Genomic DNA, 17,564 nt, shown 5'->3' on the forward strand with positions numbered 1-17,564 from the left:
GCACACTGGGCCTAATAACAAAAACAAGCATCCCGGTGTGGAACTGGTCCCACAGTGTGAGGACCGTAATGAGGAACATGTGGCGCTGCCTAGACACACAGTCAGAGGAAACCCAATCCTTCAACTCCCCCTTTCTACACCCCACCCACCCATTCCTCCACCCATCCCCCATTCCTTCTCGCTTCACTCGACATTCTCACTTGCCTCACGTTGCTTTAGTTTTTGGAACTTCTCTCGTAGAGGAAACCATTTGCAGGGCATATACAGTACGTCCCCTGAAGTGATACGCTTCATTCCTAAAAAGTATTTTAGTTTGCTTTCGAGTTGCTATTTTCTCAGACCTGCAATACAATATGTTCGAGGAAACATGGCAAAAGAAAGAGGTCTTTCTCCTCACATCAAGTCCGACAAGCAGTCCAGGACTTCCTTTCATCTGTTGAAGTCATCCTTACCATCCACCTGGATCAATTAGCTGTTTGCTTCACTGATCATCAGTCTCGCATTCATTAGTAGCTCCCCAGGTTGCGGATGTTCTGCTCTACAACTTTAATTTCGCTGCTCCTATCGTGAACAGAGGTTGTTTTTTTTAATATCCAGGGTAAAGATCACTAAAGTGCATTTGGTGTCTCCATCAGAATTACTCAGTCATCATTAAAAAAAAAAAAAAAAGGCAGAATAACGTACGTCTGACATCTCTGATTCCAAACTAAAGGCCATATCGCTGAAATGTTTTTCCTTCATTTTATACTGTTTTCTTTTCATTGGTTGTACGTAATTCTGGCACGTCCCACGCACTCTCTTCTCACTATAGTGTGTGTACTAAGTGGTTGATGATAAATATTTCTATTTGGTTTTATTGCCCACAACAAGTTATGTGATTAAAGTGATCATGTATGTTCTATTTTCCAAATTGCATTGAACACGTGTCCCTCAAATTGCTGTCACTTTGAGAAACCCACTGACGCATTCAGTGACATAGCTAAGTATTTTGTCTTTCTTCAATGGAGGTGGAAACAGACGATAGTTTCGGAGTAAATATTTTGGACTTACAGTAGGCCTATGTGTGTAGTTGGATATCTGAAAAACCTTTCAGATATTCAAAAATATTTTAACAGTACACAGTCAGCTTGTTAACAGAGTCATATTGAATCATGCTAACATTAGCTAAAATGTAGGAGCTTGATCAATACACATTTCTATTGAAAATGACGTTCAGTGGAAAGTCTCAAAGGCAACTCACAGTGACATTGACTCATGCTCTTTTTTTAATCTAAAATAAACCATGGTCCGTCCTTTTAGGAAATGCAGTCAACTGGTCTGGAGGATGAAGAGTGTCGCAGGTGAGTGGAGTAGCATTCGAAAATGCTGCAATGTACCAACACGGACACCAAAAGTGTGCCATCAGCATTTCCACCAGTAGTTTGATTAACCACGCTAAATGATTATTAGGTTATGTCAACATGTAATTTGGCAAATAACTGAACACATACTGGACATTAGTCATGAACAAGTGACAGCGAGGACAAAAATCCCTTTTGCACTTTTTGAATTTACCCATTCCAGTTCTTTGCTGACCGATAGACAGAAAACGGCGTGGTTTTGATTCTTTGATTTAAAAAAAAAAAAAAAATGTGATTCTGTGAACTAATAAGTAACATGTGCATATGTCCATCCAGGTTGTAGTAACATCGCCAACTACTGGCCTGGCATGCAAATTACAGTATTTTCAGTCATCTTTGCAGATACATGTGAATGACACGTTTCAAAATTGTTTTTTAAAAAAACAAAAACAAAATATTTTCACTTGGTTGTTCTGATGTAAACATATTCTCAATCCAAGTTATTGAGGTGGATTTAAAACGTCAGCATTCAGGCCATCAACAGAGCTAGCCCCCGAAATTAGCTGAACAAACAAAGTAAAGCCGAGCTCTCCGGGGAATAAACTTGGCACACTGGGTCCAGTGTGACCGGACTCCTTGTAGCTCAGAACAATCCAAATGTTCCACTTGGGTTGAGCTGTCTTCGTTTCCCCCCCTCCACTCAATATATCAGCCCCACATCAACATGGGCCCGTCAAGACCTTTCACAAGGCTGACAGGCCACCTGAATCACACAATTGTGCGGCCGGAGGGGCCGGCATGTGTACAGAAGACGCAGTGATCCAGCAACTGTCTGGGTTCACTTCTCCTCTCTCTCATAAAGTCAGCAGGCCCAAATGTTCCATCTGCACCAAAACAACATATTAACTTTTAATCCAATTTGAGAAAAAAAATAAAAACAATTATGCAACTGTTGGGTTTTTCATAACGCCAACATTTATAAGGTCGCATTAAAATTCTTGCTTCGCATGGCTCAAATAGCCCACAGCACGTCCCAGGTGAAGGCTGAAGGCTTGAGTGGTCGCGTCTTTGCAGATGGTCCGGCCTCATAGCAGCTGTGCAAATGAAAGACGAAGTGTCGTTGAAGGAGTGAGAGAAAAAGTGAGCGAGTGGTGGAAAGTTGGCCACAAAAGAGAAAGAGTAACATACAAGTTGCTCACTGAAAAAGTCATGGAAAAACTAATGGTGCTCAAAGATCTGCAGTGAGAAAATCATCTACTTGAGTATTTTACAGTTTTCTCTACAGCACTTGTTTGACAGCTAACTAACCAATTAAAACAATTTCGATAAACCGTCGTGTACTATCTTGACCTTATCATGCAAGCTATTAAGCATGTCATTCTTTCAACACCATAAAATGTTGTTTTATGGAAGACGAGTTAGATATAGTGTTAGTTTGCACCCACAATTGTGTCACCTTCAGAAGTGAGAAAGCAACAGGTGACAGCCTCCCAGCCTGATGCTGAAAATACATCAACATTTGTCTTCAGGGGGACAAAAGGGGTGTAAAAGAGGACAGATGCCCTAAATGCTTGATACTAAAAGTCTGAAGCACATTGTAGTCAACCTAAAGTTACTGTTTCAGTTCTGTGTGATCATACTTGTGTTATGTCTAGTAAACAAAAAAAGAAAAAGGAAAAAAAAAGAAGATTGTGCATTTGTATAACTTTAATAACAATTTGCTTTAGGGCCACACTGACAGAAAACAAAAAACAGTTGTGAAGTTTTGAGTATGTCTAAAATTTATGTGAAAGATCCGTCTTACAAGAAGACCTACTATTATGACGAAGATGTTATACTGCTAAAAAAAAAAAAATCAAATTAGGTGAATATGAGAGAATAAAGTCTTTCTATATATTATGAAACAAAATCATTAAAAAAAATATTGCGTTGCACTTAGCTATTACAAGACCAAAATTCCCAGGTAAAACTGGAAAATCCAAAATGTGAAAAAATAGTTAAAAATACAAATAAATAAATCTCATTATGCAAACCCACGCATTCAAAACGGACATTACTTTCTGTATGCAGGGATCAACTAGTTTTAACTTGTGATATCACTATTGACCACTAGATGGCAAAATGTAATAGTTGCACATGCACTGGGTATCATACTGCCCTGTACTACACCATGAGCACCAGGCCTGATACTTACGTATGCATGTAGTTTGCCCATATTTAAAACATTTTTATCATACGTCTGGTGCGTCTGGTACGTGGCCTCCAAGTAACACTAATGAAAAATCGTGGCCCCCTCCACCATTTAAATTGCCTATCACTGGTAAGGACAGGATTGATGGATGTAGGTAAAAGTGATGTTGATGGGCAACACTCACCAGTTAATCCGTACTCAAGTAGTTGTTCCACTGAATAGTTAGTCTTACCTAATTATTTGGAGGACTACTTTTTAGTTAGTTTTTCTTGATTCCTATTATTCTGAAGAAAGGGTACTCTTACTTGAGTACAATTTTTGGCTACTTCATCCAGTGCCCACCTCTGCTCAGCAAACTAATTCCGCAATTACCATCTCACACCATGAAACACTTTTGCAAAGTCCTCACCCCCCAAGTAAATTGCCACTGCATGTAAATATCAAGTGGTAAGTAAAAAAAAAAAATAGAAAGAAAGAAAAGAAGAAAAAAAGTCCTCCATTGGCCAGCAATCACCTCGGGGGCCCCAGTCTCCACTGGAAACCCCTCCCCGCAGAACCGCCCTGAAGACAGGGGCCCCTTTTGAATGACAGCGCTTGGGGAGGGAGACGAATTTTTCTCTGATTCCCCCCGCAGCCGCAGCGTCGATGAGAAGCAGTCGAGGAACTCCATTCTAACTGAATGGATTGGCATGGGGAGAAGCGGACCTCAGATCACGGCTAAGCTGCAGCTTTGGGACTGTGTAACGCTGACGATGGTTGTCATTTCGCTGCTCTACCCACCAGGTAAGTGGTGCGTGCGAACCGGCGGCCAAATCCGTGCTGCTCCACTCCCAAGCCCGGCGTGCCTGCCGAGCGGCTGCGCTCCGCTGCACGCCACCGGAACGGGAGGTGGAACGAAAAGTTGTGAATGTTTTCTGACGTTGTTGTGCTCAAATGGAACTTACTCGTGTTTCACTGGCTTGCAACTATTTTAATTATTGGCGTTAAACAATCACGGGGGAAAAAAAAAAGAAAGAAAAAGTTTCGAGCCCACCGCGGGGACAAAGTACCCCTGCCCCTCACTTTGCTAGCCAAGCAGCGTGAGTTGCCTCAACTTTGCCTCCTCTTTCAGGCAACACTTTGTCGGAAATTCTCTCAAATAAACTACAGCATCTTTTAACCACATACCTTACTCTCCTTAACATGAACGTCGCTGTTGAACTTAAAACCCAATTTGGCGAAGTTTGAGGTGGGGGGGTGTTAGCTGCTAGCTAGCGTCGCTCACGAGCATCCAGCAAGCTGTTGAGGGGGGGAACACACCAAAGGTTTGACGTTTTTAGGGCAACAAACGAGGCCAATTGAGACAGAAAGTGCGTGTTTTTGTTACAAGTCACGAGTGGAACGTGTATACCCACCTCGTTGAAGCTAGTCGCACCGACGGTATTTTGGTGCCCGAGTTATTAACTTTATTAGCTGCCATGAATAGAGGAGGTGGAGGGGGGCGTCCAGTCTTGAGTTGTTTGGCACGACACGACACGACACGACACGAAGCCAAACCGCTACCTAACCACAGTGTTGTCAGAGGGATAAAGATGTAGCGTTGTTAAAAAAAGTCATAGCTTTACTTCGTAATTTTGTTTGTATGTTGAGAATGTGAAAAGTTTGTATTAAATATATTGTGAAAATACTCCTCTTGGGACACACAAATCCCCGTCTATTTGGTTCCACAGGTTGAAATGTGTTAAAGTAGAAATTGTGTTTTTGTTTTCTCGTGTTTCAACACATTATTGCAGTGCAACAGAAATATGGTATAAAAAGTGACTGGATGTGACACAAACTTTTAAGTATATTATTAAGGTCTGTGGGAAAGTTTTGTAAATCAATTAATCATGTTTCTTTGTTTAAAGTTCCTTGAGAAACTGGGAAAATTATTCAAGCATCGTTAAATTGTTATTGTATATGTTTGTATAGGTCCTGACTTCTGATAACACAGTTGGGGTTCAACCATATACAAAATTGATATATGAATGACTATATTTGTACATATTTTGATTGATGGCAGGAGTTGTGCCTCACTGGTGGTGTGTGGATGTAGCCCAACTGCTCATAGCTGACGTCACCTTTGCCTGCTTCATACAGCAAAACAGGCTGAGACTGAATAAACAGTCTCTGCTGGTTGCAGCCAAGAAGAGCACGTCATTTGCCTCCATTGCTTCAAAGTGTGACGAATCAGCAACCAATTTTGACACATTGATTCATTCTTAATAACCGATTAGTTAGTGATTATAACCGTCTCTTTGTGGTTATTCCAAGCCACATTGTGACCATAGAAATGACCATGTTGAGTGCTAAATAGACTCTTTTTGGTCCTCAAACTTGTTGTGCCAGAGGAAGCTTGTGTGGTCATTTGGGGAGATGAACCGTAGCGGATGGTTTCTACTAGCGATGATTGTGAGAGGGTGTCAATCAAGGGCAGACTCTGCTGACCCCGATGCGAGGCAGCCGAAGCCGGATGGAATTCCGAGGAGGGATGTTGAATGCCTCCAGCTTGACCTCCTTCGCCGCATCTCTGTTTTATCAGGGCTAGTGTTGAAGTGCCGCGGCGGTGACGTGCATTAATCATCTGTCACCCCCCACCCCACTCACACAGAGTCACACCTCTGTGAAAGGGAAGAGCTGGTGGTGCGAAAAATTCCCATGGACAGGGTTGATAGTGTCTTGGCCAAGTCAAGATGTGAGCTTTGGTGGAAACTGATGACATGGTATGTTGTCATTATCTCTGTCAGGGTTTCCAAAACTTAATATTTCCAAACCATAAACACAGTGGATATGAAACAATAAATTAAAAGCCCTTTGACAAGAAATTATGCGCCTCATTAGTGATCATAAAAATAGCTTGTGGCATTTGAATGATTAGAATTCCCATAGTTATACATTGTACATTTTCACTGTAGTGTTTAAAATAAGTTGTGGAGGTACATGGGCCAAAGAAAAATCAATTGTGTAAACATTGTGAGATTGTTCATTTCTTAGTGAATAATGCATAGATAGACAAAATGGTGTGTACTACTAGGCTTCAACCAGTAGAGGTGCTGTTGATTCCCTTTAACCTTAGTTTGTGGTCTAAAGAAGAACATGACTTCGACTATAAAAATAATGGACAGAGGACCTCTGGGCAGCATTTCTGATTTCTAGAAAAGAATGTATCGATCGTATTTTTTTTGTCTGACGTTCTAGTTATTGACATTTGAGTTGTAAGGTAAACACCCCAAAGATGGATGTTTGCATGTATTATTTTTTACCCCCACTCCCTCACGAATGATGATTTTTCTGTAAGACTCCAATTTTAAGACAGCAAGTTCCCAAACAGCATGGCCCTGAGTGATATCACTCGTGTTATCTTTCCACCATATGCCAAGCCCCGGTGTGCCGTGTCGTGTATTTTAATGGACCTCAAATATCTCAGCAGCAGCCAAACCACGTTCAGCACCCTCAGGCTAACCAACACAGGTTAGTTTGCTTCTAACTGCGAAGGCTGCTTGCTATTTCTGGGAGGGCTCGTTTGAAGAACATTTTGGAAACTCGCAGGCTCGGGTTTTAATGACTTGATGGTGATAGTGGAGACTTTTCATGGTGGGCGCCAGGTGCTCTGAACTGATCAGGTGGGCATAACAATCTATGAATTTTGTTGATTCTGTAGAATGATTTGGGGTCTTTCTTGACCCAAAGTTTGGGATCATTCTCATTGTTATTGTTTTTTTTCTTAGTAAATTGGAGAGAAGTTGCATGTGCCAAGAAAGGGGACTTTTTTTTGTGTGTGTGTTAACTTTTGCGTAAATAATGCATGTAAAAGGCATGGGCATGGTAATCCATTAAAGGGATACTCACTTATTTAGCCCATTATAGCAATAAAAAGTTAATATTTTGTCTATAATTAATTTGATACTTTCATTTTTTTCCACATAGAATTAAGACCTTTAAAAATACATTTTGCAACTTGCTGTCGACTGAAAATGACATCACAAGGGCTCAGGTAACCAATCACAGCTAACCTGTTTTCTAGGTTTGATCATGTGACATTTACAAGCTGAGCCGTGATTGGGCCTGAGCCCTTGTGATGTCATTTTCAGTCGACAGCAAGTTGCAAAATGTGTTTTTCAAGGTACTAATTGTACATGAAAAATAATGAAAATATAAAATTTATTATAGTCAAAAATGGCTAAATAAGTAAAGTATCCGTTTAAGTTAAGAAGTTAAGTTAATAATTGGATGCTTATGAAGGCACTAGAAGGTTGCACCATAGCCACGAGGGATGAAACGATATCCAAACATCACAAATCAATATTATCATGATATGAAGGTCACGATACGATAATTATCACAATATTGTGGGGAGGTTGACGATACAAAAAGTCACAATATTGTAAAAAAGCATATACTAAAAAAACACACACACAATATTATATAGAAATATAATATAGAAATATAATATAAATACATTGAGGTATTCATGCAAGCCTGCATTGAGTTCCTACACATATTGACTGTGTTCACAATCATATTATGTTTCCCTTCAGCTAACCATTATCCTGGATTTAATCATAAAAGGGCCAAAACATGCCTTGTGAAAATTAAACGCACAAAAAAAAAACTAGCCACCAGAGGGTGCTAAAACTGTACGAATGAAACTGAACCTGATTTTTTAATAGATGGGCTGCTTTTAATATCGTGACATGATGACGATATATTGTGGCAGTTTTAATATCGCGATATCACGATATTGCCATTATCGTTACATCCCTAATAGCCACAGCAGCATAATTTTAAAAAGTGCAACAATTGATTGATTATTCAACAACTATTTTGATCATTTATTAATCGTTACAGACCTTGTTTAAAGGGAAATTATCCAAAACTTTACTTTTACATAATGAAAGCAGATTGACTATTGTTTCTTCCATCAATTTTCTTAACCACTTACTCCTCACAATGGTCGTAGGGGTGCTGGAGCCTATCCCAGCTGGCTTCAAGCAGTAGGCGTGGAGGGTACATCCTGAACTGGTTGCCAGCCAATAAGGGCATGACTAGTTTTTTGTTTAATCGAAAGACATTTGCAAACATCTGTCTTTACTTTGGAAAATAATGTTATAGATGTTACCAAACCAGGAAGTAACTCAAAAATAATTACATTAATCGATTATTAAAATAATAGTTACAGCCCTAATTATTTTTAACAAATGATTTCACAGAGATTATTCCATAGCTTCAAAACCAATAACAATCTATTTTATTTGACCATAATCAAGTAAACAAAGCCAATTGAGTCACTGAATTTGAATAAAAGTCAGAAATATGGAGGATTTTTTTATTTTATTTTTTTTCAGATTGTTTGGCCTTGGCATTAGGAGAAAGATACAGCTATCTCGGTTATCTCTTTAATGCCCATGGTCCTGCTTTTGTTTTCCAGTTTCCTGTCAGCAGTGTCGCATCCAGCGCTGCAATTCCGAGTACGTGGCGTCGACCTCACCTTCAAACGGCCTGCAGGAGGACGCGCCGCCCGACGTGGACTACTGCATCGCGCTGCGGGCATACGCCCTCTGCACCCGGCGGCAGGCCCGGAGTTGCCGCGGTGACCTGGTCTACCACTCGGCCGTCTTCCGCATCAAGGAGCTATTCTCTCAGCACAACTGCTCCAGCGACGGACCCACGTCCTCCGCCAAGGTCCCCAGCACGTCGCGGCCGGCCGTGTCGGAGCTGTGCAACTACGAGAACCGGGTTCTCGCCGCCGGTTCGGGCGGCCAGCAGAAGAAGTACGCCCACTGTGGATTATTCGGAGACCCGCACCTACGGACTTTCCGGGACGAGTTTCAGACCTGCAAGGTGGAAGGGGCTTGGCCTCTGATCGACAACCGCTTCCTGTCCGTGCAGGTGACCAACGTGCCCGTCGTGCTGGGCTCCAGCGCCACTGCGACCAGCAAGGTAAGGATAGCCTGTGTGCTATGGAGAGATAGACCGATAACAATCATTAATAGTCAAGAAGGCCGATAATGTTATTTGTAGAGATGTAACGAAAACGGCAATATCGTGATATCGTGATATTATTAAAACTGCCACAATATTGTCGGCGATATTTAAGTTACACATCTGTTAAAAAAAAAGTCAGGTTGATTTCTATTTGTGCAGTTCTAGCACACTCTGGTGGCTAGTTTTTTAGTGCAGTTTAATTTTCATTAGGGATGTTTTGGCCCTCTATGTTCAAAATCTGATGAAGGAGATAATATGCTTGTGAAGCAAGTTAATATGTGGAAGAACTCAATGTGGGCTTGCATTAGCAAATAAGTTGTTTATGTTGTTTATGTGCATTGCTGTTACGTACAAAAGCACAATATTGTGTTTTTTTGTTTTGTTTTAGTTTTTTTAGTATGAGCTCATTTTTTTTTACAATATTGTGACCTTTTTTAAACATCGCCAACCTCCCCACAATATTGTGATAATTATCGTATCGTGACCTTCATATCGTGATAATATCGTATCGTGATATCGTGATATTTGGATATCGTTACACCCTAGTTATTTGGAGACAATATTCACTTTCACTTTCAAATTTTAAAAAAATAATACAAACTCAAACTAGTAATTTTGGTTGAAATGTCTTTCAGCATATGTTTACAGAAATTTTCAGATTGATTTTAAGACAATGGACATATTTGTTTCGATAGTTCCCTTACGTTAACACGGTTTTAATCTATTATTGGCTGTCAGATTTTTGTTTTTTTAAAGGCCAATGTCGATATTCGTCAAAATGCTGAATATAGGTGCCGATAACTGGTCCATAACTAGAGCTATTACAACTAGGAATGGCCATAACAATCAGTCAAAAATGATTGCTGAGTCATCATTTTTAGGCAGTTGAGGTAAATAAAAGTGCACCACAGTGTTCCTCATGCAATTGAGCCCTGCCACAAATAGCGAAAATCTGTGAGTTATTTTTACCGTGCCAAAAAGACATAACTGCCTATAAAGGCCACAAAATGGCAGCAAAGCGCTACGTAAAGTAAGATGGCAACCAAAGGAATACTTTTATATTAGACAGTGCTTTGGCCTGAGCACGGGAACAATTGAGAATAGGTTTATTGATTCTCAATTAGGCTAAAGAAGAACGTTGCGCTAAAGGCTACATGCATGTTGACCTAGCATGGCTATAACAGTACGACACAGAAGAAGTTAAGAGAGGCTCAAACAATCACAGAAATTCTTCTTTCCCATTAAAAAAGAAAAAGAATAACTAATTAAAAAAAAAAAATCCAAATAGTTAATGGTGGACATCAAGTTTGAGCAGCTAGCTTGGTCCCAAAATCATTCCTAGCATGGCATCTGTGTTGTGGGACGTTAGCGTGCTAGCTCAAGCATCACCATAAAGCACCGAAACATGTGAAGTTAATCGTCATTCCACGGTGCCTCTCGAGTCTCCCCGGCATTCCTGCCGTCTTGGAGTGGCGAGGGGGGGGGGGTCAGAAAGAAAGAAAGAGAAAGGGGGAAGGGAGAGGAGCGCAAGTCCTTCACCGGTGTTGAATCACTGACATGCTTGAGCGCTCTACCTTTAACACATGGGTGGTCATATGGTTGTGATTAACGCTCACTCAAACATTCTCCACCGCCGCAATCTGGAATGTTTTTGTCACCCCTCTGCTCGAGTAATTAGCCTGGCACTTTTTGTGTAAATATGGAATCATGTGGAAAAATAGAAGAAGAATTGGAAAGGAGTGTCCAATGAAAGAAATAGCACTAGATCATACCAAAACTTACTGTGCAACTTACGAAAATACAACTTTTCTAAGGATAAAGGTTATTTTTGTTTTAATGCATGAAAACGGAAACAAGCCCCCGTAGATGAAAGTATTGCCTGTGTTTTTGTTTTGGATGTGAAGCCGAAAGTGAGTGGAGGTGTATCTCTGCCAGTACCCGCATTGCCACCATACTGTAGTCGGTTTCAACTTGCCAGACTTGAGACGGGAAATCATCCATCATTGTACAGTATCCCTTCCAAAAGTGTAAACGTAACAGAGGCAGGCGCTTTGTCAGGTACTTTTAAAGGAAAACGGCCGCTTCGGGAGCTCCTGATTTGTTTATTTCGTTTTCAGAGCTCAGCTGGAATACAAATCACTGTCGGCGCTCGCACAACGCAGGCACGACAGTCTGACTGTGGGGGGAAAGGAAAGATAGTGGCTCATATAACATGCTGGTCATTGTTGTTTTGAAAAGTTGGGGCCAAATGGATGGAGGGTTGGTTGGAGATGATTTTGCCCAGGAAAAGAAGCCAATTGGATTGACATGTTTGGTTCTCTGCTGCCACCGTGTGGTCATCATGGTCCTGCATTTGATTAATCGAGGGCAAAGGTGGGCAGTCTTAGGTTTTCCACAAGCTTCAGTCCTACAAAGGCCGTTTCAAATTTATGACAAAATGATGAAATGAACAAATAAATACATAATTTGAGTGTTTTGGGGGCTATTTGTCTGAGGTTTTATGTGAGTCACTGCACAGAGGTATGAAGATCCAATTGAAATTACTCTCCTGGCAAATAAACATGCTAACTTGTAATTGAGATTTTTGTAACTAGTTTTAAGAAAGTTTATCTTAACTTGAGAAATACTATCATTCTGTAAGGGTAAGCTAGCTGCAGTATGTTTACTTATTTTATGTATATTTTTCTTTTACCCAAGTTTTTGTCAGTGTAGTGACTATTCAGCCATTCTGGGTTGAAATGATGGCATTTTAGAGGATTTTGGCTTTTGGATTTTTTTTGTTTTCACAATTGCCAGATGGCCCGGTTCAAATGCTCTCGCAAGTATTTTTGTTGATTAATTGATAAATCAGATTTAAAATAAATAAATAAACTTTTAGTTTCCACCTGCTTTTTTCCCCAAAAGCAGGGCAATCTTTGAAATTAACAGTGCCGAAAACATAAATTCATTCTGATCCAGTTACTGGTTTGGTCAGTAACATAGGCAAACATGTTGATCATTGTTTTCCCAAAGTAAAAGTTAATTTCTTATTTTGATTCAACACAAATATAATCATTCTGCTACCATGGAGGACGACAAACTAGGAAATTCTGAGGATTTGGTCCATTTTTGATGATTAAAAAAAAAAAAAAGTATCGAAATGATTAATCGATTATCAAAAATTATTAATTTGAATGGACTCGTCGCTTAATTGTTGCACCTCTAAAAAGTACTGTTGGCAACTTAAATGGTTTTAGAATTGTGTATTTTACAGATTATGTCACGATTAATTGAGTACTTGGATAAAAATTGATTTTTCATTATTAAACACAGTACCGTGCATGTGAGGTGCATGTGTAATATTTGTCCACTTGGCGTTGCTATAGTCATATTCTACTGTAGTATCTGTGACTTAAGCGTGTATGACTCAAAAAGGAAGGCGCCGACCTGTGAGTGACGTGGGTGTCTGCAAATAAGTAAACTGGCTAGCAGGTTATAGGCTATATTAAATTTAGCTAACATTGATATGTTACTTTGAGTTGATGATTTTAGATGTTGTGTTTCATATTGCACAAAATCACGTTTGTGTTGTTAATGCTTTGATTGATTGATTTGAGTTATTCTATTAATCATTGCAGCTCTAGTTATTATTTGTTGTTGACTTGTGTTTCCAGATCACCGTCATCTTCAAGTCGTACCATGGCTGCACGGATCAGAAAGTGTACCAGGCCACCACGGACGACCTGCCGTCGGCCTTTCAGGACGGCACTCGCAGCGGCGGCGAGAGCGGCAGCCTGACCATCGCGGAGCGCGGCGGCTCCGGGGCGGGCCGGCAGGTGAAGATCCAGGCGCGCTACATCGGCACGTCCATCATCGTGCGTCGCGTGGGCAGCTACCTGACCTTCGCCGTCCGCATGCCCGAGGACACGCTGGACTTCTCCGAGGACGGCGGCCTGCAGCTGTGCCTGCACGGCTGCCCGCGCAACGAGCTGATCAAGGAGCACACGCTGGGCCGCCAGAGCCAGCAGCGCCGGCAGTCGGGCGCCGCCGCCGAGCTGGGCCCGCTGCGGCCCCCTCATCAGGTCTACACGGTGGAGAGAGCCACCGCCAAGTGCCGGGAGACTCTGCAGGTGGAGGACGTTTACTTCCAGTCCTGCGTGTTTGACTTGCTGACCACGGGAGACCCGGAGTTCTCCATGGCGGCGTACGGGGCTCTGGAGGATTTAAAGGCGCTGCCGCCCAGCAGACTCAAGCAGAACTCCCCGAGGAGTCCGCGTGTTCACAACCGAGGGGCGCCGCAGACAGTGGCAGTCAACGGCCCGGCTTCGATTCTCGCACTTCTGCTCCTCATTGTGCTGCTTTTGTAAATTAAAAAATATATATATATGGAAAAAGACAGGTGGACGCATCATCAGCTTGAGGAACGAGTGACAAGAGCACCAAGGTCATATTTTGTTGTCATTGGATTCACATAAGAACAACATCCTGTTTTGCCATTTGTTACTTATACTCTGTTTTTGTAAATATAAACATTTCACTCCATCTTTGTCATACTCCGCCATGCAGTGTCTGCAGTCATAGCAGCAGCACTTACAGTATCAATAGCATGTTTTGTGTATTTAAATGTTATTTCACAACGTGGCATGCTAAATACACAAGCGCCAACAACTCTATGTAAAAACTACCTATCCACCCGTACAGCATACGCACGTGAGATCATCTGTGAAACGCTCCCTCTTCAAGCTGTTTGCCTTCCAGTTTTAAGGGAAAAAAAATCTTTATATAATAATATATTAAGAGTGTATATATGTGTTTCATATTGTGTACATTGGCTGTTTATAGTTTTAACTAATATGTGTTGCATTTGTTGTGTTCTGTAGGCTATTTTAGTAAATAAACTAATGTTCTGTTCCATATGTAATTTTACATATTAAAGTGTTGGACACAAATTGTTCGCCTGTTTGTCTTTTTTTTTTTTTTTTTTTTTTTTCCAGATTCAATGAAAGGGGAAGATGTGAGTCAGTTACATACATTTACGCAGTGAATCATAGCGAGTAGGTGGTCCTCTTGCATCTTTCTATCATTCCTTCCAGGGGAGTGTGACACTGCATTTCCTGCTTTAAAAAAAAAAAAAAAAGTGTTTGGGTCAAGACCTTTTAAACACCACTTCAGATGTAAAACATGGAAAAAGTAACTTTAAAATACCTTTTGTAGTTCTCACTAAGTCCTGATGGGGTCCTCAGTCCATAAGACCAGAAAGCAGAGAAGCTTAACATCCACCAGCACTGTCAGTACAATTTGCCATCATTGTACGAGTCTTTCGTTACATTGCCAGTATAACATCACATTATATACATCATACACGAAAATCACGAAACTGACGACAGATGATTAGATGTAGCTCAAATTATATCTGGCAGTTTTTACAGCTCTATAATTCAATAAAATTATTTTCAATTTTAGCTCTGTGGTCTGCGCTTTTTTAATCTTTTTATTTTGAATACAACAATGTTCACTATTTCATTGAAAAAATTGTAAATATACAAATTTTCTATTTAAATATATATATATAGGTACAAAGTGAGGCAGCGAGCAGGTGAGCCTCACCTGACACCGTGCAATCTTTCTTATCCATTGCTAATATTACTAGACTAAAACAAAGGAGGCTATTAGCAAGTTTATTCATCTCTTATCATTTCTAAAGTCACATGAAATCCTGTTTTTGTTTCGTATTGATGGACTGAAACCACACAGTAGGCTAATGATGTGTGGATGCAACAAATGTGGTCAGTAAAATCTCAAGGATGCCAGATGGGTAACAAATCTGATTTACCTGCAGTGTGAACAAGGCCTTAGCATTATTGAATGCAAGGCATGTCGCGTCATTAGGAATGTAAGTCTGCACACATTAACAATTCATGCCTTCTAATTAGCACGACATGGACGGAATGAATTTCAATTGTCAGCTGAGAGCAACATGATTTGTCACATACACCGCCATACTTAATCCCCTCACGCCCTGCTTCGTTTTACGAAGCGAGGATTTGGAACACGACGCCGCTGACATGTGTCACCGCACTTCATTAAAGGGCCTCGCAGATGCTATTCTGAAGAGGATGCAGCAGGTGAGCGGATGGATGCGCGTCACGGTTGACTCGTGACTGGCTCTTAAATTTCGGGTTTCTGGCGTCGGTGTCACGGTGAAGTGACGGCGATGTTTGCGGCGGAGGGGGAAAAAAAAAAAAAAGGCAGACGCTATTTTTAAAAATGCTGCAGGCCGCGTCTTGATTCATGTCATGTGTTGAGGTGACAGGCAGCGCCACTACAATGCCATCATAAACCCACCAGAGAGCCTTTCTTTCTCCTACATATGCATATAGTTGAAAGTTTTTGACAACTTTGGTGCATATAAGGTTGCTCCAATCCATTGTTTCAAATTATAGATCCTCTTTGCATACACATTTATTTTATGTTTCTATTTTTCAAACTCAGTGTATGTTAGTTTGGGTGAAGCCGTATTGTGGTTCACTGTCAAAGGTTTTTGTATGCACTTCTAAGTAATGTAATATGTATAAAATAGTCATTATCTACTAATGTACCTGCATAAAATGGCTGCCGGCTAAACCAACGTTATGCTATGCTAGATCTTTTTGCATCTTAATATGTACCTGCATTTATTTCTTTGAGTTTGTGGTTAACCAATAATGACACAATTAAGGAAAGCTCTTTTCTTTAGTTGTTTTGGCCATTAGAGTCAAAATTACCATAAAGTGCCTTCAAAACGCCACCATTTCACCCCACAGTAGTTGACATATTCCATTGAACTTTACATTTATTGTATTTAATAAATGTGATGGTATTAGAAATGTATGATAGTGTACATGTCAACAGCAAGTTATGTGAGCCTGCTGACAGGGTGGACATTTTGGCTAATGTTAGCATTTAATGAGCACATGGTGGACCTTCACTTAGCAACACAATCTAGCTAGCTAGCTGACTGTATACAGTGTCACAATTATATAAAGACTTTTTGATGGGTTTTAATATCAATTGATATTTCACTACGACAAAGTGGGCATGTTTAGCTTGACAATATCCAATTATGATGAAAAATATGAAGCATAAGCGTAAATATTTATTTTTGCAACTAGCCACTGTGTTTCAACCTCCAGTGAAAGGCTGGATGTATTAAATGAAATAAAAGGACATGTCATTTAAATAAATAGTAACACATAAGCAATGTGAGGGACGTAGCCTAAATCGGATAAAAAAGAAAAAGAAAGAAAGAAAAATGGTAAGATGTACGTAAATGTTTGGCCAGTTATTGCGTATTAAGACCTCCACATTCTGATTATACTGACCCCAAATCCACAGATATGTGAAATGTGATGTCTTCTTTTTGATTTGTTTTGACACCAGCAGTTAGTACACGTCTGTGTTAGCACTGTTAGCATAACTTAGCAATCATAATCGTTAGCGCTAAGTTTGTGTCACTGGAGAATAACTCACACAGTATGAAATAAAACTTAAAACTGTGAACCAGTGACACAAATGCCATCAATTCAGGTCCTTGACACACTTCAGACTATTTTAAAATGTTTGTGGACACTTTAAAATTGTATACTAAACGATCCCTCACGGTGGAATCAAAACTATGAAGGACTTCCACATATAGGCTAATGCGCACCTACCCTGCCTTGACTTTCCCCGTAAACAAGGACAATTACCACGCTAATGAGGTGAGGGGGGAAAAAATGCGTAATGAATGATTGATACTCTCAATGGGGAAATTAATTTGATATTAATAGAGCACTTGGCAAGATAAATAGATAATGGTGTGTGAGTCTTCTCCTTGATTGATAAGAGACAGATTGATGGCTGCCTTAATGCAAGGCGCTCTGTGGTCTTTAAATTAGTTGAAGAAGTAATTGGTGGAAATGGAGAATTATTATTTTTTTAATTCATGAACTAACAGAGAATATATCGAGCGTTTTCACAACAGTAAATGTGCTCTTTTATTGTTATTGTCTTAATATTAACACGTTCACTTG

General features: G+C 40.4%; 1 protein-coding gene and 1 long non-coding RNA gene across 2 annotated transcripts; one reads left to right on the forward strand and one right to left on the reverse strand.

Annotated features, from left to right (window-relative positions):
- Positions 1–4,097: 4,097 nt before the first annotated feature.
- On the forward strand, positions 4,098–14,462 carry rgmd (RGM domain family, member D). Its single transcript, XM_077534678.1, has 3 exons — positions 4,098–4,314; positions 8,978–9,489; positions 13,188–14,462. Exons 1-3 carry the CDS (start codon positions 4,116–4,118, stop codon positions 13,878–13,880), a joined length of 1,404 nt encoding a protein of 467 aa, XP_077390804.1. The 5' UTR covers positions 4,098–4,115; the 3' UTR covers positions 13,881–14,462.
- LOC144027283 (uncharacterized) lies at positions 8,968–14,794 on the reverse strand. The gene is made up of 3 exons (XR_013285415.1): positions 14,719–14,794; positions 14,545–14,630; positions 8,968–9,507 (listed from the first exon to the last, which is right to left on the reverse strand). It is a non-coding gene; the product is annotated as an uncharacterized LOC144027283 (long non-coding RNA).
- Between the last annotated feature and the right edge of the window lie 2,770 nt (positions 14,795–17,564).

This window comes from Festucalex cinctus, chromosome 10 (assembly GCF_051991245.1).
Source record: "Festucalex cinctus isolate MCC-2025b chromosome 10, RoL_Fcin_1.0, whole genome shotgun sequence".
Lineage (NCBI taxonomy): Eukaryota > Metazoa > Chordata > Actinopteri > Syngnathiformes > Syngnathidae > Festucalex > Festucalex cinctus.